Raw genomic sequence first — 24,135 nt, forward strand, 5'->3', positions numbered from 1 at the left:
ATTCTACAGGGGCTGTTGTGACACCAGGCTTACTCTGCCTGCCCTGGAACCTCATGTGCCAATGAGGAGAGGTGTTCTCTGTGGCATGCCCAACATGACGTTGGCCACCTGGATGGGAGATGAAGGTGTGATTCACATGTTCTGCCCAGCCACTTGAGCACAGGAGCTTCTGAATTGCAGAAGTGTACACAAGAAGTGTAGGCATCCTTCAAAACAAGGGAAAGATAGAAGGATTTTTTCAAACAGTCAGTTCTATTGAAAAAATATATGTATTGATACCTCTCATTTGCACTGAGAACAGGAAGAGTTTTCTTAGCCCTGGTGAAGACTTTGAAGGTCACAGATACAGCTCCCAAAACAGTTCTGTAGTTCTGGTATTTAAATGGGCTCTGAAACTCAAGTTTCCCTTGTTGCTTGTGTGGAAGAGAACACTTTTAGATTGCTCTGATAATGAACACCAAGACCCTGAAGTCCCATTATGTGTTTGGCACAGTAGGAATCTGGTTTGATGGAGCTGTTGAGCATGACAATTCCAGTGCTGTTCCCCAGCTCTGAAACCCAGGTTATGGTCACATGTAGAAAAAAAAATATTAGTTTTTAGCTGGTTCAGTGCATTTGCATCTGGCTTACCAGGCAGCCGTGCAGGGGCTTGTGTTGGCACTACAGGGGAGGCAGCATGGGGAGAAGAGAGACCAAACTGAGGGAGGGCAAGGAACAATGGGAAATATATATCAGGCTATATTCTCATCCTTCACTGTTCACCTTCCAACAAAAAACACTTTCCATTCATTTCCACCTCCACACACTGCTCTCTTGAAGGCAAGTGCCTGCTCCTTTTTGAGACCTGAGTCTACATTTCATAGTCAGCAGAGGAATTTAAGCCTCAGCAGGGGCCAGCTGACACAGCAGCTAAGATTAGATCACAAACTACTATTTTAAGTTGCTATGTAAGCAGCAAGAAAAGGCAAAGAGCAAAAATATAAGAATAGTGTGGCACTGAGTTTGAAGGCTCCCTCCGTTCCCTGTTACGATACCCTGTAGCTAGGTAAAGTGAGACCCAGTGGCATTTTAAATTGAATAAAAAGGAATTAAATGATGGACACCCACATTTTCAATCAGGGCTGAGTGTACTGAATGAGAGAACACAAAAGGTCTCCATCTGTATACCTATTTGGGGGATCACTAGAGGATAAGACCTGCCTGACCTGACCTGCACAGCGCTGGTGAGTCAGCTCAGTTCTCTAACAAAGCTCAGCCCAGCCCTCAGCCTCGAGGAACCAAGGCTAAAAGACTTACCTGCAGATAGTAGATGCAGAGAAAACTGGGTTAAATGCCAAATTTCTAGGTGGAGAGTGTGGTCCTTTTTAAATCTTACGACATTTTGCTGTGAAGATACTCGTCCTCTAATCTACCTACAGGGATGGAGACCTGCAGTCATCTGAACACAGCCACACTTTGGTCAGCTCCAACATACTGAGTGAAGGTCACCAGCGCTGAAAGTGGAAGCTTTCCTTAACAACATGGAGTGAAAAAAGGCAAGCTGTGCACAGTCCACATCTACCACTGATGCAGTATAGTCCCCATTCTTCACCTCTTACGCCAGGCTCACTGTCCCTTCTCCTTTCCTATCAACACACCCAGCCCAGTCTCCCTTCCCTTGCAGAGGGAAAGGCCATACCAATGCCAAAACTGCTCAGCCGGGCAAGGCTTTGCCAGTGCTGTAATGGGAGTAAATAAAAGCCCTCAAATAAATAGGAGATGATAGGGAGGCAGAAAACTGTAATTCTCATGACTGATGGCATTACTCAATTTAGACATTAACATTCAAGCTAAAGCATTAAACCTTGGATTTACTGAGCATGCCTGTTATTAATTTTGCCTATTCAGGCTGCATTGCTAGCAGGTAGGTGTATAATTTAAAAATGAATTGAATTAGTGTACAAGTTAAGAATTGCAGAGACAATGATCATATCTCTTCCCAGGCTGCTGATGAAAGGCTGTACAGGATTTATTTTTACCTTCATGAAGGTTTGGGAGGAGCGTTTACTGGATGGCTCCACAGCCTGTATAATTCCCCACGTTTCTTTATTAAAATAATACTCCTAATCCTTGTTCCTTAACTAAGAAATGACACATAGCGGGATTCCCACCTCTGCATTACACTGATTTACATAAATCCTTCCTTTTTGGAGTCTCATCCAGCAAGGACTGTTCTTCCCCACTCTTGAGAAGGTTTCTGCTCTGGGCCAGGTTAGAGCATCCCCACGCTCTGTCCTGGAGGACAGAGATGCTGTGGGAGCAGCTCAGAGACCCTCCCAGCATTACACACAGAGCAGGTGCGGGAGCAGACTGCCACAAACAACCTGGTTATTTCCCTTCCCTTCAGCTTGGAAGAAAGCGGGGAGTCCCTGTGATGCTGATCCTTGCAGAGCCTTCAGCAAGACCCATAGGGGTAAAAATTGTTCAGATAGCAATTCATGGATTCATAGATTCATAAAATGGCCTGGGTTGAAAAGGACCACAGAGATCATCTAATTTCAACCCTCCTGCTACATGCAGGGTCACCAACAACCGGACCAGGCTGCCCAGAGCCACATCCAGCCTGGCCTCAAAATGCCCTGCAATGGCAGGACTTGATCCATCCCGTTATGGCAGATGAGCTTTTGCCTTCCTGCAATTAGTGGCTTTGAAGATATATCAGATTATTATTGTTCGTTATTATTGTTATCGTTATCATGACTGTTTATTATTATTAGCGGAGAGATTTTGATTTTTGGGGAAGATTTTGGGTGTTTGTGTATCCTGTTTCTACTTTGCACATATATATACATATATATGGAGAGAGGGAGAGAAAATAGCGTCAAAACAGCATCCCTGGTCAGGAAGGAACTCTGTCATCAGCACGCTGAGAGCAGTTTTGTTCATGATCTTCTCTACCCAATCTGCACATAAAGAAATCGCTACACTCCCATGACAAGTCCATGGAACACCCACCAGGCTTTACAATTCTGCACCGACCCACCAGAATTTGAAACAGATTATCTTGGATGTAAAACAAACAGACAAGCAAACAATAATAGAAGCTGTTATTTATTCTGTCTCACCTTTGTTTTAATGCAAATACAGTGGAATATAACATTGCGCTTCACAAATGCAGACACGTGCTTTGAAAATCTGAGGTAAGCTGTCATTTCTGCCGAAGTCAGTAAAAAATTCTTACTGACTTAATTGAGACAGGATTCCACTCCTTAATATGCTGTAACAGGAAACTGAGCGCTGCCCTGAATACCAAGGATGATTTATTGGAAAGCAATACCAGGGCATCTCATACCTAGTCATTAAGATTACCTTGAGCTCATTATCATGCTTTCCTCTAACTGAATTTTAAAGATTAATATTAGATGGCTGTTCACATTAAGGAGACCTGTTAAAGGTAATCATGCACTTCGTAGGTTGTGCTGCTATTTAAAGAAAACTGTTGACACTCTTCATATCCATTATCTAAAACAACCAGTGGACAAAGGCAGAATGGAGGAGGAGGTGTTGTAAGCTATCAATAAGAGGAAAGCCTGGTGTTTTCTTTAACAAGATGTTGTGGCTTAACCCAGCAGGCTGCTCAGCAGCACACAGTCGTTTGCTCACTCCCTGCTCATAGAGGGGTGAAGGAGAGAACTGGAAAAAAAAAACAGAACAACCAACAAAGTAGAACTTGTGTGTTGAGATAAAACTATTTACTGATATGGGAAAGGAAGACAAAAGGAGTAGTAATAATGATAATAATATTAGAAAGCAAGTGATGCACAAAACAGTTGCTCACTATCCACTGACCTGTGCCCTGCCAGTCCTCAAGCAGTGGCTACACCCTGGCCAACTCCCCACAGTTTTAAAAGCTTTTTTGCATGTTGCTGTATGGTATGGAATATCCATTTGGCCAGCTCAGCTCAGCAGCCTTGGTTCTGTCCCTTCTAGTTCCCCTCACTAACAGGACAGCACGGGAAATTGAATCATCCTTGTCATCCTTGTCACTGTTCAGCAACAGCTAAAACATCAATGTGTTATCAATGTGTTTTTCTCCCAAAGCAAAAATGTAGCATCATACCAGACACTATAAAGGGGAAGGAAAGAAACAGGACACATGGGCAGATATTACAGTAATGGTTTTTGTCTGTTCTTTTCTAACCTGTATCAACATAATAACATACCAACATAATACATTTTATTTCTAATTCAAGCCAAAGCCAGACTTCTACTGAAGACAGATTGTATTTTTTTAAAAAGTGATGCAAATAGATATTTTATTGATGAAAACTATTGCTTTGTGTGTGCATGATGATCTTGTGACTTCTTAAAAAAAGCTGTCAGAAGAGCAGAAATAATAATGAATGTCACCGTGTAGGGCTGAAATGATGACAGTGTATTTGCCCACACACTTCCAGAGCTGGTTTAGTGTAGGAAAGTAGTTGCTTGCAGAGTTGTCATCGTTTCCTCCCATGTTGTTCAGAGCAGACTTACAGATGCAGTTAGGTGTCACTGTCAAGAGGAACTGTCAGTTTGTGGCAGCACAGCCCTTATTTTCCACTGAATGTGTGAATACAGAAGGAATTGTCTCCCTGGCTGTTTCAGTAGTGAGAGCTTTCAGCAGAAATGTTCAGACTTCTTCGTAAAATGTAGCATACAGTTAAAGATTAAGATCTAATTTTTCATTTCTAGTTCCTTTTTCTTTTCAAGGATATTTCAATGTATCAGTAATCTTATTTTTAAAAAGACATGTACTGTGGCAAAACCACAGTTCAAGACCATTGGACATGCTCCATTCACACCCTGAAGATGCCCACTGATTCAAAACCATGAACATGGAGAAGGAAAATTGCCCAAGCAAGGCAATCTGAGATTAAACTGTATGGAGAAGTTCTTTACTATGAGAGTGGTGAGGTACTGGAACAGGCTGCTCAGAGAGGCTGTGGATGCCCCGTCCCTGGAGGTATTCAAGGCCAGATTGGTTGGGGCCCTGGGCAGCCTGGGCTGGTATTGAATGTGGAGGTTGGTGGCCCTGCCTGTGGCAGGGGGGTTGGAGATTCATGATCCTTGAGGTCCCTTCCAACCCGCGCCATTCTGTGATTCTGTGAAAACTGACTCTAAATGAGCAGTGATCTTTCTGTGGTATTCAGTGGGCTTTGGATTGGGCGTGTGAGACCACAAGGGCTTTGGATTGGGCGTGTGAGACCACAAGGAGAGTAGAAGTATTTTTTCAGCTCATATTTTCAGCTGTAGTGGGAGCCTGGTATTGTGTCCAGTCAGCAGTGGCATGGCTGAGTTTGTTCTTCTTGCACAGCTTTTGTGCGTTGTTGTTGGACTGCTCCATTGTCCCCAGTACATACCCATAGCTCTTTACCCATTGGCATTGGCCAAAACAAGACCAATTTTAATTTGCCTCTTGCCTTTCCACCACCAAAAACTACTTTAAGTTGTTGATGATGTTGGCAGCACTGTTTTATTTGTATTTCTTCTGTTCTTTTGTGTTTTGTCTTTCTTAAGTATGAGTTTTTTCTAATGTGGTATCTGTGTGCAAACATATGCATCTGACGAAGGCAAAAGAGATTTATTGCATGTTTTGCTAATACAGAGGAAAGGGGAAATTGCCTACATAATGGAGCAGGAGATTCAGTTTTAACTATGTCATTTCTCTTGTCTCCATAGTACTGAATACACAAATACATAATCTACCTCCTTTTTCAAAGATATCAGCATACAATTAAACCCTACAAAGCTTGACAACCTGTCGTCAAGTGGTTTAAGCAGTTGTTTCAGAATCTGACAGACAAATTTATAAACAAAACGTAGAGCACCAGATTGTGGGATGAGGCAGCATCATCACGTGGCTTCCTCATTACCTCAAAATTTGGAAAACAAAACAAAAAAAAAAGTAGAGAAATGCTTCTTTTTTTCCTTGAATAAATAACAGTTTAATTACATTATAGAAATAAAATATGATATGGTAGTAGTACACTGGAAATTTTACAGAAATACTATTCTGCTACTGGTAGGTAAATGGTCAAAGCTACTTTTCATGACAATCTGAACAGTACTTGTGTACAAACTATTATACATGTTGCTAGTGAAAAATATTGCAGCAGTTGCAAGGATGTTACCAGCTCAAACAAACACCTAATGATACAATATTCTTCTAAGAGGAAGTAATAATGTTAGATTTACAGACAATAAAGAGTTATGTTGTCCACTTTGAAACACTGGAAATAAAAAGCTCAGGTAGCCCCATTTCTTTACGTTATATTATCACAAGGAAGTATTTTCCTTTCACTATGAGACAGCATCTCAAGAGACCTTGTAAACAGTTTATTCAAAGGTAGTATTTGAGATGTCACAGCAACTTCAACAATTGCCCTACTCAACAATTACAGACTTTTAGGCCACTGCTTGTACAGATGACTTTTGTTTTTCCCACTTATTTACATACATTCAGCCCAGTAACAGCAGGCAAAATGCGCTGTCTATCTCGCAACAGACACACTACAATTTTCATCCAGAGACCAGTGCAAGAAAACGCAGATATCGATTGCACAGCGTCGCGGGGATTATATTATACAAATATACAATCAAGACTGTTGAGAATCTAACTCTGCACGCATGTAACACGAATGATCTTCTTACAGCTATACGACATTTGGAGTTTTCAGGTACACATAATGGCGACTATCACTGGTTGGGTGGTGACAGTGTGGGTGGCCGTAGAGCACAGGTTGGCTGTGCTATCGCTAGGTGAAGGTAGTCAGCTGCAAATGGGGAACTGCTGGAGCTGAAGGTGAAGTACAGCTTATCTCGGAACGGCAGCAGGTTTTGCTAATGAATTGGCCGTCCCACTCCATGTGCAACTTGTAGGCAAGTAGTTGCCACCTCTTGAATAAATGGTTCTAAGTGAACCGACACAGTTCCCAGAGCTTTAGAAAAACTCATTATGCAAATGAAGATCCTGATGATAGACGGTAACGTTTCACAGGATGCTATTTCTTATTCTATCAGTAAGCACCAAGTTAAGTGCCAAGACAGCCCCATTGTCCCATGATTTATCGCATAGAATTTAGAACTCAAATGCACGACAAAAGTCCACAAAGTTTGCATTTAATTCACAAGAAGACAGTTTCAAAAATGGCTCTTAAAATACCTTAACATTTAAGTGGGATTCCCCCCTCCTCTCCAAGAGGATTGCTTTAGGAAGGACTACATCTAGGTACGAGAAAGACCTGCCCTGACACACTTAGGGGCGGGATGTCCTGTTCCACCACTCAGGTCAGCTGCAGGGAGGGAGGTGGAAGAGAATACTCCCATAACTTCTGCTGCACAGTATCTCTCCTGAGGAGATCTCTGCAAGGTGCCACCACACACAGTATCTGAATGCCCTGAACTCACAGCCACCCCTGCCACCAAAGAGCTGCCAGCTAAGCTCACCTTGGCCTTTTCTGCTACCAGCTGCTCTGGCCTGCACTACCACTTCCAAACACCATGGAGACATTCTGATGGCCAGCAACCTCTAGGCTACCACCCTGCTCTCCTTCCCTACGTAAGCCCACTGCAGGACAGCAGCTCTGCTGGCCCGGTGTCACTGAGGGAGTCACTCTACTTGTGGCACGCACCAGGCAGCTAGTGGGCTAGGCCACATCCACAGCCATTTTGGCAGAAAGCAGTTAGGAAAGGTGTGAGGAAACAGTCCAAAAGAGGAAGGCAGCAGAGAACGGGACACAGAACCTTCAATGTGTGACAGTATCTATGCCTAAAAGACTAGCAACATCCTCATTGTGGAAATCCCAGGTGTCAAACACAGTTCCTCTATAGAGCAGAGTCTCCATTTTCACAAGTAACTTCACCTTCTTGGAAGCTGATGAAATCACACCTTGTCCTCTGTAACCTAGTTTCACAGTGAGACTCACCTCGTTTCACACAATCAGATTTGAATACAAAAGGATTGAAATGCTCCTTTATTCTTGGCATACTCCATTTCCATAACACCCTCAACATCCACTCCAGTGGTCAGTGCTGGCTCACACCTGACTCTGTCTCGCTGCATTTCATTCTCAAGCACAGCTGGAAGGTTGTTTTCTCTAGCACATGGATACACCCCTTAGTGCTGGATCTGTATGTTCGCAATATGGTACCTTCGTCAGCAATCAGTTGGAAGAACTCAATTTTAGAAACAGAATTTGTGTGCAAAGCGTGCAACAAGAAATACAGCTTACATTTGGTCATAGTGTCCTATCTTAATTATGCTACCATGACTCACACTTATTATACTTACACACACACACACGTACACACACATAGATATTTATTTATATACACGCTCACACAATAAGAAAATGCCTAAATCTGACAATACTTCCTCCTCTTTGAGTGAAGGCTGGAGTCCGGCATCTCAGGCTCTGAACTGGCTTAAACCTGGGGTACAGGAATGCAACACACTTCAAGTATACATCGATGGCACAGTGATTACATCACACATGGAGCTGGACACATGCTGTTTTCAGTTGTCCAGCACCAGCATGTGACTCAAGGAGCCAAAATCCAGGACCTTCGCTTTCAGCGTTCATATTCACACAACACCCAAGAGAAGGGAGATAAGTCTGTACAACAGTAAATGTCCTTCTGCAGCGGTATTTAAAAGTCTGAACCAGAGCATTCCTCTCTTATATTCCTTCTCTATTCCTTTGTTGCTGTTATTCTCATATGCATGTGAAAATAAAAGGTAGTAGGGAAGTAATTTTAGTAAAAGAACGCAAAGCCTCTCCCCTACATCCACAGAAGACCACTAGAAGTGTAAAATTTCCAAAATAGCTCATAGGAACTCTTCAAATACAGTAAGTATTTTCAATGGGGTATACATATCACATTTCACATTATTTCCACATAAATCTACCTTATCACTTTGTTTAATTGGACAAATATCAATAACACATAACAAAACAGCATACAATTCACAGGACACGACACATTTTACAAAATTTCTAAAACTCAGCACTGCCGCTTTTGGAAAAAATCAAAACTCCTATTACTTACAGACATGAAATACATTTCACATTTAGATGGACAGCATGATTACAAGGCTTTTTCTTATTGAATGGTATTGATTTAGGATGCATTAGTTTTCAATTAGGTTTCACAATTTTTCTTCACATCCCAAAAAGGAACTTTTGCTAGCTTGGTGTTTTTTCTGTGCTCTTGCAGGAAACTGGCTATTATCCAGTAAACACTTTTTGAGGGGAAAAAAAAACCAACAAAACAACTTTTGAAAATTTAGCTTGGATCACTAATTGTAAAACTCGAAGAACTGGCTGATGGTAATACTCTTAACACAACCATTGCTTAGCTTACAATGACAAATCAAAAAGATATTACAGGGAGGTACAAACACGTTACACCACTGGTTTGGTATTCTCTGTTGTTCAATTAATTTTTTTTTTTAACTAACTCCTTTTCTCACAACGCTGAGAAGTCTCTGACTTACAACGCTTCAGCAGTCGTGTCTGTGGAGACAGACATGGTCACTTTGGCAATCTTAACTGTGCTCTTAATGCAGCTCTCAGCAGCCCTGTGCATGTTTCCCGCGTTGTTGGCGTGTTTGTGCTGGCAGTCAGACTCCATGCTGTTATCCAGAGGCTGAGCAGTCCCTTCGCAGGTGGGGAACATGCTCCGGAAGGCATGTCTCAAGTCCTTGCTCCTCAGAGCATAGATGATGGGATTCACTGTCGAATTCAGCAGACAGAGCATGCTACAGAAGGCAAAGACAGTCTTGATGAGCTTGTTCATTTTCCCAAAGACATCGTACACCATTATGGCGAGGAGAGGACCCCAGCATATGATTAAAACGACTAGAATAAGGACCAAGGTTTTGGCTAACCTGATGTCCATACGAGTTTGATCAGGTCTAGTGATCTGTACTTTCCCATCCTCTGTACTCTGAATGATTATGCTTTTCTGCGTGCCACGCTGAAGCATGCGAACAGCGTGGCTGTGCGCCTTCCACAGTATGTACATATAGGCATAGACAATGAACAGCAAGAGGATGCTGGTGACCCCGATCCAGAACATCAGGTACGTCTCGTCGATGAGAGGGAATATGTCTGAACACACGGAGTTGAGCTTTTTGCAGTTCCAGCCGAGCAGTGGAAGAACAGCTATTACAATGGCAATGGTCCACATCACACAAAACGCAACGACAGCCTTTGGTCGGGTTACAATCCTTTTGTAAGCTAGCGGCCTGTGTATAGATATGTACCGGTCTATTGCCGTGAGAAAAAGGCTACCTACAGAGGCAGTGAAGGAGGCAGTAACTCCACCCAGCTTGAACAAGAAGACGTTGGGGCTGTCCTTCCTGTGGAAAACATGGAAATCAACAAAACTGTAGACAAAAATCACGCTGCCCAGGAGGTCGGCCACAGCCAGGCTGCCTATGAAATGGTAAGAGGGTCTACACCGAAGGCTTCGGGAGTGGAGGATGACACACAGGACCAGGAGGTTCTCTAGAACTGTGAAGGTGCCCAGGGTGAGCGACAGCACAGCGATGGCCAGCTGCTGGCTGGGGTTCAGGATCATAAAGCATTCCATATCCATGAAGTTCTCCCCACATTGTATGTTCTCCTCATTTTCCTTAAACGTGGACAAGGACTTGTTGTAAAACTCTGTGATATTGATCTGGTCTGAGGGAATAATGCTTAGCAGGGGATCATCTCCTGCAGTCATTTTTTCTTGGAAAGGATCACCCCTAAAAGAGGAGAGAGGGAACTTCTGGGGGTAGTATCCCAGCTTGGATGCCATGTCGCCTTTCATGTCTTCGTACTGGATATCGTTGGAGCCCACGTAAAGGAGATCTGTTGTAATTGTTCGGAAAGTTGTATCTGCAAGGCCATCTAGAATTGACTTCATAACCTCAGTCTTGTTGGTTTCAAAGAGACTTGGAGGATGGAAAAAGACATCTGAGGAAATCCTAGAAGGGGAAAAGATCAAACTTTGTTAAGACACACAGGGAGACAAACTCCACAAACAACTAAGCTGAACTGTGTCAAAATTGACCTTCCTCCTGTTTTCAGTTCAGGTCTAGCCTTTACCACTTGCGGGAGTCAGAATGACTTGAGCACTCGGAAAAAAATCACACGGATTTCACTAAAATTATATTACCCTAGAAGTGGTGAAAAAAACTGGAAGTACGAAGCACTGAGTATTCAACAAAAGTTAATTTTCATTTCTCATCAAAACGTTTTGAGCTGCTTCACCAGGAAGATATTTTTCTCTAGATCTGAACTTAGCTTCTGATTGCTAAGTACCTTGCAGACCAATATTCCTTGGGCTTGCTTCATTTAGATAATACCAAGTGCCACTGCAAGAACAGCATTAAACTGAATCATCACCTTTATTGCTTTCCTTCCAAAAGGCACCAAGGGTTTTGAAAACCTGACAATGCAGGGAACAGAGAAAGAGCCACGCACTCTAAATTTCACAGTTCACCCAGTATGCCAGCACATTCACATGATTCTGTCACAGTAATTTGAGGTCTACTAAGAAACTGAGATTATTATTGAAAATTAATCAGCATCTATAGCACATTTATCTATAAATGCAAAACCTGGATAAAGTTTCAATTCAATTCCTATCTAAGCAAACCTAAGTAACCAGGATGCTCAGACTACAAGGCAAAGTGGGTGTTTACCTAGCTCTCTCCACAGTTTCAGGAAAAATGAGCAGCGCTGCAAAATCAGCAGGTGTAACAGTGACTCATTCTGTCTGGATTGGAAAGCTCCATCAGGAGAGTTCACATTTACTGAGAAAAACATGGCGCAAAGTTTGGCAGCAGTGCGAAGCTGTGGCCAAAACTCTGGGTGAGAGGGACCAAAGAACCACTGCTCCCACGAGAAATGTGGCAACGTAATTCTTTCAACTGAGGACACCCTCAAAGACACTCAGTCCCCTCAGAATTAGGAAACAGCAGAAGGTGCACAGGGAGCCATCAGTTTCTGAGTTCTGTTACACCAAGCTTCTGCTTGAGGCTGATGATTTGTGCAGGATGTAGTTCCTGGTCACGGTACCCTTGGGAGAGCATGCTTATCACCAACTAAGCATCATCTGTACATCAACATGTAAGACTGGTCTCACAGTTCTTTTTATGCTGTGCTCCTTTATGTAACTTCATCCACGCAGCACTCCCTGAATATACATTGAACACCTGCTTTAGGTCCCCTTCCATTGCCAGAGTGGCAGTCAGTAAATGCAAAGAGCTAGAATCATTATTTCAGCTATTCTGCATCTGCTATGGGACACTCAGATGATTACATCAGCAGCAATAACAAAAGCAAACTTCTTCATGCTTTTAGAATGGAGAAAATTGTCTGAGATGCTCAAGAAATCCCTGAAGCTGAACACAGCCTTGCGCTGATGTAACTTCTTCACTTTACACAACTGACAATAAATGTCCAGAAAGGCCACCAGAGATTAGTGGCCAAAATCAAGAGTACTTACTGATCACAACTCTGAAAAAGTAAACATGCTCTGTACTTATCCAAGTTTTTCCACAAAAACTGAAAGAAAGAGGTGCAAAGGGCTGGAACAAGACCATCTTTAAAATCCCATCCAACCTACACAATTCTATGATTCTACAATTCTGCAATAACACTTAAAAAGAGGAGAAACCATGAGGATTTCCAAAAGAAGCCAAGATCATTTGGCAACTGATATATTTATAGTGCGTGTTGACTTGGTATCTAACAACTGAGACTGCCTCCATAGTTCATTAATAGAATGTTTCCCATTCTATTCAGTAGGCCTAGACACGTGGCATTACAGGAAGAATATGAACCCTCACTTTCAGAAGACACTGCAATGTTGGTGCCGCTTGAAAGAAGGGCTACAAACAAGCCAGGATGAACAGGACAGTCCCATATGCAACACACGATACTCACTGTCAGCTTTCACAGACATTGTTGCTCCACAAGAAATAAAATAATTATTAGATAACTTTGAAATATATTAAGGGATTAAATTCTGAGGGCTTAATTAGTGCAGGAGGGAAATGCCGCTGAAGTGCACATTAAAAATGGACTGCAATCATCTAACACATAAGGTACTTCTCTTCCAGAAGGCACCTTCCAGATGTTCCCGGTAGTTTTCGAAGATTGTATATGTTGCAAAAATGACCCTGCTGACAAGCGTGTGTTGGGTAAAATTTGGCAACTTTGGACTTGGCTTTATAACATCAGTTTAAAACCTGGAGTGAAGAAAATGGTATTCATTTGAAAGATACCGAGAATAAGAACAAAACCCAAGTCATTCTATAAGCATGTAATGATGGCTGTGGTACTCACACACTCTGACTTATTTCTGTCAGAAGAAAGACAACCATTTTAATGAATACAGCCACAGCCCCATGTCGAGAAGATTATGTTTGAGTAAAGCTTTGAAAATTGTATGCAACGAAACACTTCTGCCAGACAGACAAACAAATTGTTACGAGGCAGTTAGTTCCCGCTGAAGGCACGTTAAGTATATGGCCTCATCATAAGGTGCCAGCCCTGCTACAGCTCCTACCTCTGTTTGAAATACAAATGAAACAACAAGGATTCCTCTGTGCTCTTTTAGAGGTGTCAGTGAGCTATGTGACAATATCACCATGCATGCATATGCTATGCTAACAACATGGTTAATGGGATCAGGAGAGGCAAGTCTTACTTTGAATTTCAATGATTTCTGTTCTCAGTATTCTTATATTCAGATTATTACAGTAATTTCTACCTTATTGTCTCTGCAAAGAGTTTTCTTTGAGAGTACTTGAGAGTTCATTAGTGGTGCAGTTTAGGCTTTGGGGGATGCAGCTGACATTAATTTTGTTGTTGTTTGCTGCTGGGAATATCATAATTGGAAATTTCTAGCAGTATGTGTGCACGCGCCTATTCAAGCAGCAGTTGATTTTTATTAAAGTTGCAGTAAAACAGCCATTCACGTGATCTGGAATTGTACTTCACTGGAATTTAGTACATTTTAATTTAGATGCTAGCTTGTCCCAGTATAAACTACAATACTGAAATGCACTGAAACAATGTTTTCCTTGGCTGCCTACTGAAAACAAGGCTGGACTTTGCCATCGGGGCTACCAGAAGTGTCCAGTTTAGGGTCTGAGGTGATGCACAGGTTAGCACAGACCAAAAAGTTGGTCCCTTTGTTTGGTGAGGTCTGAGGGCTGGTACCACACGATGCTCAGTACTGAGCTCCACTGTCTGCAGGCACAGATGTGCACCTGGCAGGCATGGCCCCTGAGCTAGGAGCACCCCATCAGAAGCCACATGGCCAGTTCTTCCCCGTTGGCTTCCCTTCAACACAAACCAATGACTTGAGACCCACAAACATTGCCCTTGGGAGCCCTGAAGAGTTTCACAGCCTCCCTGGCAGATGAGGGCCCCTCGTGTCAATCCCTCCTTTGGAGAGAGGCTCTGGGAGAGGGCTCTATGCTGCAGCTAAGCCCAGAGCCTGGTGAGGGAAAGCCCTCCTGCCCAGCCAGGAGCCGCTTTTCCTGCTGACGATTTGAGTCCCTGAAGCTCTCAGCTTGCTCCTTTTCCTCGACGACCTCTACAACTTTGCTTATTTTAAAATGGCTCTAAGAAGAACAGAAATGATGATTAAAGATGAGTAAGAGCCCTTGCCGATGCCGGCACTTAAAACTGTCAGTGTATTTATGTGAGAGCACACAGCAACTCACAGTAATGAATTCTGATGATGGATCATGATTTAAAAAAAAAAAAAAAAGATAAAAACCTCAAGTGTCTTTTATCCTGAAGAATAAAACCAGAAAAGCCAATAGCTTCACACCATTTTAGACAGTGCTACTTCTCTCCTAAACCTGAGGCTCCTGGCTGGCACTGTCAGACTGGCTGTGCAAAGCAGCTGCCACTAGATGGAGTGGCTTTTATGAACACATCAGCGAGCTGTCTTCAGACCTGGATTTAACTTCATCTATCCTGTTCTTCCAGCCTGCTTTGCCAGGGTCCAAACATACTAAACATCAGCTGACAGTTGAAGACATTCCCAACTGTGTAGCTCTCCATCCTTCAGATCTGAAGAATGGGTGAAGGGAAGGGCAAATCTTACCACTGCCCTTTGCTGCATGGTTCTGCACAGCTTACAGAATGTCTAGGTGCTAGCAGAGTATCAAGACCCCTTAGATAAAATCTAAATCAGTTAATGCATAAAAGGCTGGGAACTCATCTCGGACAACAGGGAGAATTCCAACTCCTCTTGATTTCTCACTGGTCACAGGACCAGTTCACACAAGGAACAAGAAGGTGACTTTCTTAAAATGCTGCAATCTATTTTCTCCTGCTGCTTTGGGGGAGAAGGAAAACTGGGAAGTTTTAGTAGTTATCTAAAGAAGGGCAGAATTTATTATAATTTTCAAAAGGGGATGATTGATAGAGCAATATTAATAGCCTGAATAGAAACAGTGAACATTTGACGTTCTTCCTCAGAAAGTAATTACAAGCAATACAGTGATGATACCGATAACTGAAATAGCGCTGATATGAAAAGAAAAGGAATCAAAACAAGAAAGGGAAATCCACAATCAAACCCTTTGAGTTTCTATTTTAAAATATTTTGATCTCCATACGCATACATTTCTTCTACAATAGCGACAGCTAATTAAGAACAGGTTAAAGGACAAGTAGGTATAATTGAAACAGTTTTGAATGCACAAAGATACACAAATGCAGGAAGGAGACTTGCTCCACGTGGTAAGGCTTGCAAGTCCTTCAGAGGAGGGCTGGGCTGTCTCTTCTGACAAGTCTGCACAGTGCCCAGAATGCTGGGACCACAACCCCACCAGGTCCAGAAATACTGCCTTGGGAGAAAGAGCAGTAATTTATAACCATGTGCACTCAGCTGAAAACATGCACAAGAACGGAGATCTACTACAGTAACTGTTGGCCTCCAGGAATTAAAACTGTCCTATAAAATGAAAATGTATATAGCTAATAATTACCTCATCCCATACAGTGATGAACAATGCTGCTTTGAAGACAGGATGAGGTTTCCACGCCTTCAAGAAAGAAACAGAGCCTGAGAAATGTCACTCTAAGACTCAGCAAGAAACGAACGTTGAGAATATGAGAGCCATGTTACCCCTTTCCTATTTATTATTTTACTACTACATCTCCAACACTGTGCAGTTTCTAGCGCTGCCAGCTATGGGATAATAGCTGCATGCAAGTGCTGAGCCAAATTTGCTACTTATGCTGAAAGATATCTCTTGTAAGTAAGTTGAAAATTAATTAGCCAGAAACCACAGCTACCTGGTTATTTATGCTCATTAACACACCATTTGCACTCTAGCAGGATGGGGGCTGGATTGTTCTAATCTGGGGGTGAGCTGTCCTTAAACGACACCCCCTAGGCATCTTGCAGCCAACAGTCTGAATGACAAAAGCCAAACAATTGGGGAACGAAAAAAGAGAAGGAAAAAAGAAGCATTATCTAGTGATGGACAATGTTTTTAAAAGAAAATACCTCACTTCCTCCCTCCTCAGTTGTGCCCACCCTACTTAGGCCTTGTGGACACAGAGAATAGACGCCCTGTCTCACTTCCCACCCAGCCAGGGCACACACAGCCACCTCAGTGCAGAGGGACTCAAGCCCTTCTGAGGCAGGGATGAAGTTCTGCCACGTTTGCTACAGAATTGCTAAGCATGACAGCGTGTGTTCTGCCGGCCCTCTGTGAACTGCTTGAGTTGTTTCACTTTACACCAAGAGTTAAACAACCAGAAATATAGGCAATAATTGATACTCCAGCATGCTTGGGAAGTGGGAAGCATAGACTGAAGCCCCTTGTCTTTTAAGCAAACCAAGGAACATAAGGATCACATATTCAGAGAAGCACTCAAATCACACAGTGGTAGGGGAAAGAGTGGGGACAGCTGCCCCATCTGGCCAGCATGAAAACCTTCCAGAGCTCTGATTTTGCTCAAAACCTCTCAGCTTAAGAAACACAATTGTTCTGGACAAGGCGAAGTACTGAGAGGGGAGCATCAGTCTGCATTAATGGTGGCACAGCCACACAGCCTGTCTGTCCTCTGGGGTCAAGGAGGGGGCGCAAAGCTCGTTGTCCTAAGATAACAGAGACATGGTATGAAATAGGATTTCAGGACCTTTCATGGTTTATATACCTTACAAGTATCTAAAGACAGGATTTGGGAGGCAACAAATAGGCTTGCTGCAGTATGAACCATATGAAATGAAAATTGAGGAGCTCCAGTTGTAGGACCAACTTTCCAATAAAAGAGAAATAGCAGGTAGTAAGAACAGTTTGACAGAATAGACATTTTAAAGAAAACAGGTGAAAACTCATCAAGTTGGTCAGTTTTGAACTCTCAAACTTCTTTTTTTTTTAACAAGAGAGTTTATTCCGGATTTCAATGTTCCAATAGAAATGACTTAATTCCTGCATCTTTTTTCACCAATCTCTAATGTCAAAAGGTGCAGACACTTAGTACTGCTGGGCAAAATTGACATAAATGCTACATGGGGACAGAGAAGCCTGGCAAGGTGCAAAAGAGATGGGAACTGAGCACTCAATTTCCTGGAAATACCAAAAAGAGACATCAGCTCAGCTCACAAGACGTAGCTGAAGAGAGAAAAGCAGCTGCAAAGAGCAGAGCAGGGCTTCAAGGACCCAGATTGCACTGAATGTTAAATACTAAGGGGCCCCAGAAAGATCTGGTGTCTGGAGCATGAAAGTGAGGGGAAAAACACACTTATTAGCAGAAAGAAAGAGCTAACTGCTCCAAGAAAACAGCTTCCACATAATAGCTGGAGCAGAAGAAATAAGGTCAAGAATTTGTAGCGATAGAAAATATTAGTGAGCTTTATTAAAAGAGTATGGATTAGAACTAGAAAGGCAGAAAAAAAACATCAGGCTCCAGGGAGAAATCTTAATAAACCACACAGAGTGCATGACTGCTCTCCTCCTTCCCCCCTGTGAGACACTGGCAGAAATAAGTTTTAATCAAAGTCTTCACTAGATAGCAAAGATGCTGAAAGCTGAGGTAGTGGGGGTTAAATGGTGGTGACTGAACTGCAATGAAAGAGGAAAGTATGTCTCCAAGTGAGATGGGAGCAAACGAGCAAGGGAAAGGTAAGAGAAGACAAGGAGCCTCTGGGATGCAGATTTGGGGGAAAGTAAATAACTGACTTTGTGATCAACTCAGGGGAAGCAGTTTGGGTGAAGAAGAAAACTCAGGAGAGAAAACCTCCCTGATCTGAGGTCAGAGAACTTCAGAGATCCTCCAGAAGCTGAAGGATATACCCAGTGGGATTTTCAGATCTTATCCTAAGGAAAGAACAGACCCACTGCTCCACAGGCAACAGCTTGTTCTGTTTAAAGCCCATTTTTGATTTCTATTCAAAGAGCAAGAGAAGATGCAGAGGGCTCTGAGAAGCCATCATGTGCCAGGTCACTGAGATGGTACAGACAGACACATGGCACTCAACTGGGGACGGCTGGAAGAGACCAGCTGAGCCCATCTGGGCAGGGACATGAAGAAACAGCAGGCTCCTTATGAAAAGGAAGCACAGGATCCATACTTCAGAGGTGAAAAGGCAGGCAGGATGCTCAAACCAAATGACCATACCATGGATAAACACACAGGAAAGAAAAACGAGCTGCGGGGTTCACAAGGGATGGCACAAACCTAGTGCTGGGGTCAGCAGCACACTGTGAAGCACTGCTCCTTCTACTGCTGTCCTCCTCCAAAGACTGCCACCAGGCCACCAAGCATAGGCAGTGCTCAGATGCCTGCTGGGACAGAAAAGCCTTTGGTAATCACCATGTCCCACACCATGAGCACAAGTAAAGGGCAGAACTACACACTCCAATGAAAAATGTAACATGTTCTTTCATTTCTGAAGCTGTCTGGCCTTTCATAAAATTTAAATAAGCTCAGATAACTCTCTTCGTAGCTAAAATCTGAATATAATGATATTCAAATATACTGTCTTCACACACACAAACAACTTGTGAAATTATTTGCCAGCATATTAAGCCACTACACCAGATTGCTTGGCAATGGTGTATGTCTTTGAAACATGCAGATGCTTTTCTTTTAAAAATAAAAGAGAAAGGGAGAGAAAAAGAGAAGTGAGAAAGAATTACAGTTGGATCTGATATCAGAGTAACCCGAACAACAAAATGCAGAGACCCTAACCAATGTTTTATCGTATCTAGAGAAATGGTTAAAAGATATCAAGGGACATTATGAATTTCCGTTTGTGTGTGTATATGCACAGATATATATGCCTAAGCTTACGGATAGATGCACACAAACAGCTACATGTCTAGAAGAACAACTGTGCAAAGTCTCACAAACACTGCAGTAGTGTTTGTCACACAGAAGCTCTGGCTCCTGTTGCCAGAGGACAACAGACAAGCTAGAGGTGTGGGTACAGAACTACAGGCATGATAACTGCTGAAAGTCATTCTGAAGTCTCCCATACGTAGCCTTCCTGGGGAAAAAGGATCATCTAAAATTAGCACATCTATCTCTGAGATCCTGTAAAAATTACTTTGCAAGTGCATACATGTACGGATATCTATATACACACTCCAAATCTACTGAACATCATTCTCCAGGCATGGGCACAGACTGGAATCCAGCACTGCGCTGTGGTAAACAGAGGCAGAAATGGGCAAAAATAATGAATTCTCAGAACAGTGAGCACATTTCACATGTCTGCCAGAAAGGAAACGTAGGAGCCCCAAACCCCCCGAAGTGCAAACTTTGAAAGCTTTCCTAAAATGCAAGATATGGAAATTATTCCAGCGAGGGCTGAAATGGAATTTGCAGTACTCCCTAACGAACTGCTGCTGCTCAGTACTTTGTAGTGAGTAAGCATGCCTTCCTGAGAAGAATATACAACTGCTATAAAAAAAGGTTAACGCAGGATGAAGTAAAATGGGATGCCATCCAGCCTTGATCTACACAAACAAGACAACATCTGAAGCGCGCAAAGCAGCCCGTTCCACCAGCTGAAGGATAATGAGTGACACCTTATTAGCTGACACAGGAGTAGAATATCTGTTTTCTCTGTAATCTAGACGTGGGCAGCTCCATCACAAAAGGATGCAAGCGCTGAAGGGAGGCATAAACATAATGCCCCTGTACGAGGCACACACATCGCAACAAAACGTGATCCAACCTTAGGCTGCAAACCAGACCCTTTTTCACAGGTAACAATGGCACTTTCAGGGAAAAAAAAAAAAAAGAAAAAATAAAGTTCTTTCTAATGAGCAATTGATTTATAAGTCATTACAACCATTTCAATAGGACAGGTCATTGCTGTTTTCGGTGAGCATTAACAAAGCCACACACTTTTCATGAGCCCAAGTTCTGGGCACATTCCGATCCCACCAACAGCAATTAGATGAGCGCGTTCTGCAGCAGCACGGTGTCAGGAGAGAAATAGAGACATAAAGAGAAACACTGAGAAGACAGGTTGTCACATTCTTAACTTTGCATTAATAACAAATGCTGTTGCTGTCTATTCTGGCACATTTGCAAGCTTGCTTTTAAGTACAAGGGGCTGGCATGCATTTCCACTATAGATAGGAAAACAAGAGCAGCCTTGTTATGATTAAAAGGGTCTATTTCCCTCTGCCTTCTGTCTTCTCTGTCCATCTGCACAGCTGCTTTGAACTTGGCCAAATCCCAGTGCTGGGGTCGCCTGCAGTACGTATTATATATACATCAGCAGCAGATTGTGAGAATTTCCTGCTACCGAGGAGAAAAACCTCCAAATTCTCACATAAGTGGTTGATGAGTAGTTTTGCAGAATGTTCATCACTGCAGATAGCCCAACCTTTTTGGAAATTGCAGCAGAACTATCTGAAACCTCTAAAACCATTTACTGTTTCACAAGGAGAATGAGATAAAGCCAACGTAGACACCTGCAAAAAGGAATCACTGTTGACAAAATGAATTCTGCAGATGCCGGTAGCTGATGGCACAGCTGGAGAGAGGTCACCAAGTTGGCACATGAGAAGGTAATTCCTCTTCAAAAGCACACAAGTAGAGAAATCGGATGAGTGGAAGCACTGCATGAAACAGCCCTGTGGAACCGGGACTGGTGATTTGTTTGCAGAACTTGGGGTCGATGCTGAGCAAATACAGAGTTTTAGGCTCTCCCCTGCCTTTAGCCTTCTCACCTACCTCCATCCAACAGAAAGAGAGCCATCCGAGCTCTCCCCCTCTAGCACATAACACTTTCAGCACCAAATTCTCAGAGGAACCACAGTGTGTCGGCACTTGGGGATGGCCACATGGAGGGAAGAAAGGCAGAAATGACCAGAGGAAAAAAAAAAAGTTATTCCCTTTGTAAACTTCTGTTGCCCAATCAGAAACCTGCAAACACAGAAAGACTTGCGTTGGCCATGAGATGCCATTCCTTCCGCAGAGCATGAAGACTCCTAATGGTGTCTTTCATGCAAAGCAGCTAACACCATTCACCAAAGAACAACAGGCAGGATGAAAGGCACCCACGGGCTCATCCCCATGATGCCAAAAACCCACTTTCACTCCCACCTGGAGTTCTGCAGGTATCTCCATTTAATTACCATGAGTTTCCGTGTTGCTGACTGGTTGGTGGGATAAATAACCCATTTCTTTCCCTTGCCAACTTTTTCCCCTCGGCAATAGATGCCTGCTGGCTCAACCCAACAATTACAGCTTTTATCAGTTCTGTTTTAAAATGCTTCTATTCAAATGGTTGTGCCTCTCATTCCGAAGAGCAGCGGATAATAAAGCAAAGATGTTCCCGGTTGCAACCAGACTAATTTTAACCTCAAGCAAATCAGGAATTACACATTCATATTCTAAACTGTTTAAGGACATTATACTCATTTCTTTTGCAGTTGATTCAATAAACTCTGCCTGCATAACAAATATCCCTACTACAATCACACATTATTTTTTCTTGTTTTCCTTTCCCAAGAAGAGAAAAGCAGTGGGTACGAGGTGTCATCCGGGAAGAATTAATTAGGTCTTCCAAGTAATTTTTTCAGGGCTGTACATTTTGCTGTTCGATACTGTATCACACAACACCCGATCCTTCCCCATCCGTGCGAGCAGCAATGCCACCCCCAGCAGCGAATGCCATATTCCTTTAAGGAAAGGTGAACAATAACAATGAAAACAAGAGGATACACATAAGGAAAACAGAAACACTGCCACACCTATAGCAGGTTAAAAAAGACACACTACGCTGTGTTTTGTTTGTTTGTTTGCTTTAAACTTGCAGATACTCAAGAGGAGTATTTTGCTGCCTGTCTCTGCCTTACATTCCTCCTCCTTTTTCTTCTCAAAGAAGACGCCGAAACTGTCAATGTGATCATTTACCGGCACATAAAAAATAGCACTCAGGATAATTTTAGCAATAAGAAAAAACTCCGGACCTCATCATCCGACACCATTTTACTTAATCAAACTGCAATCACGGTAACGAGCTCTCTCCTGCCAGCGCTCGGTACATACCTCATCCAGGGGTGCTCCCAAAGGAGGGGTGCAGACGTCTTTGGAACAAAAAGATGCCCACGTAACAGAAACCCCTCCGGTCACTCTGGAGGGTTTCGGACCAAATGAAGGTTTCACATGACAAACCCCGCGTGAAGTTTACAGCGCTCGCTCCCTTCCTTCTGCTCACCCCCCCCCCCCCCCCCCCACCTCCTCCCCACCTCCAAACGTCAGACAAAACCCAGCCAAAGCCCAGCGCCGGGGCGTTCTACAGCCGCCGCCGGGTGCCGGGTGCCACCGCTCAGCGGAGCAGCGCTGCCCGCAGCATCGCGAGCCGCCGCTGTCTATCCCGGCCGCGGCGGAGCGGTGCCGAACGGAGCGCCGGGCCGGGACGAGAGAAGCGCCGGGGTCAGCGGAGCCCCAGCGGGAGCTCGGAGCCTCCGGGGTACGGCCGCCCGTCCGCCGGCACCTCGCAGCCGTCCGCCCCCGCCTCGGCTCTCCGGAGCCTCCCGGTGCCCGGGGCGCAGCCCTCAGCTCCGCGGCCGCTCCGCCGTCGGGGCGGGCGACGTCGCCCGGCGCTAACAAAGTTCGCGGGGCGTCGGTCCCCCGGCCCCGTCCGCCCCGCGCCCTCCTTACCCTCCGCACGGCACCAGCCGCGTCCCCCGCCCGCTCCGGCCGCGCCGACCCCCGGCAGGGAGCGGGAGCGCCGCCCCGCCCGGGCACCCCGGCACTGGGGAGAGCCGAGGAGGCGGTGCCGGCGAGGGGAAGGAGGAGGTGGGAGACGTCTCCCCCCGGCTGCCTCCCCTTCCCTCCCTTCGGCGCCTCCTCTCCGATCGCCGCCGCTCTCGCTCGCTCGCTCGCCCGGCTCGAGCGGCTCCGCCGCCCCTCCGCCGCGGGCCGCCCCAGGCCGCCGCCCCCGGCCCTCCTCCGCCGCCTCCGCCCGACGCCTCGGCGCGGGGAGGCAGCGCGAGCCGCTGGGCGCCGGCCGCGGCGTCCCCCCCGCCTTTCGCCCCGCTCCGGTCCCATTTATGAAGCCCGTCTCCCATCACGTGTTAATGTGCCTTTTGTCCTGGCCCTGGCAGCCGCGGAGGCGCTCCGCACGCACGGGCAGCGCCGGGGGAGCGAGGAGGCGGCCAAACTTCGCCCCGCCGCCCGGGGGTGGGGGAGTGGGCGGCAGGACGGGGAGCGGCACCTCGCCGCCCGGCAGAGCCCCGCGCCCCGCCCGCCTGCTCCCCCGCCACCGAGGTGCTCTCGGCTATCGATAACGATTCGCCCCGTCGTGCCGCGCTCGGCCGTTACTCTCCGCCGGCAGCCCCAGCCGGACCGGGGGGGCGGCCCGCAGCCAATGTGCGATGCAGCGCCTCCTCCGGCCCGCCGGGGCGGCCCGCGCCTCCCCGCCGTCAGGGCGCTCCGGGCAAGGAGAGCCGGGCGTCCCGCGGGGCGAGCGCACCTCCCGCCGCGGCGTGGGGGCCCCTGCCGGACTTTGAGGGCTGCTCGCGAAGGTGGGGTGGACTCAGTGTGGACTGGGCTCCATCATGGGTATTGGAGGTGCTTTGGTCGCAGCCACCTTTGAAAGGTGTTCCCTCCGGTC

At 44.9% G+C, this 24,135-nt stretch overlaps 1 protein-coding gene across 2 annotated transcripts; it reads right to left on the reverse strand.

Annotated features, from left to right (window-relative positions):
* Positions 1-5,583: 5,583 nt before the first annotated feature.
* CNR1 (cannabinoid receptor 1) lies at positions 5,584-23,368 on the reverse strand. 2 transcript variants are annotated; one of them, XM_052683649.1, is made up of 2 exons: positions 23,181-23,368; positions 5,584-10,993 (listed from the first exon to the last, which is right to left on the reverse strand). In XM_052683649.1, exon 2 carries the CDS (start codon positions 10,930-10,932, stop codon positions 9,511-9,513), a length of 1,422 nt encoding a protein of 473 aa, XP_052539609.1. In that variant the 5' UTR covers positions 10,933-10,993; positions 23,181-23,368; the 3' UTR covers positions 5,584-9,510. The 2 variants fall into 2 exon arrangements, with proteins under 2 accessions (XP_052539609.1, XP_052539600.1); XM_052683640.1 differs by lacking the exon at positions 23,181-23,368 and adding an exon at positions 22,566-23,134.
* Between the last annotated feature and the right edge of the window lie 767 nt (positions 23,369-24,135).

The sequence above is a fragment of the Tympanuchus pallidicinctus genome, unplaced genomic scaffold (genome assembly GCF_026119805.1).
Source record: "Tympanuchus pallidicinctus isolate F22 unplaced genomic scaffold, pur_lepc_1.0 scaffold1, whole genome shotgun sequence".
Lineage (NCBI taxonomy): Eukaryota > Metazoa > Chordata > Aves > Galliformes > Phasianidae > Tympanuchus > Tympanuchus pallidicinctus.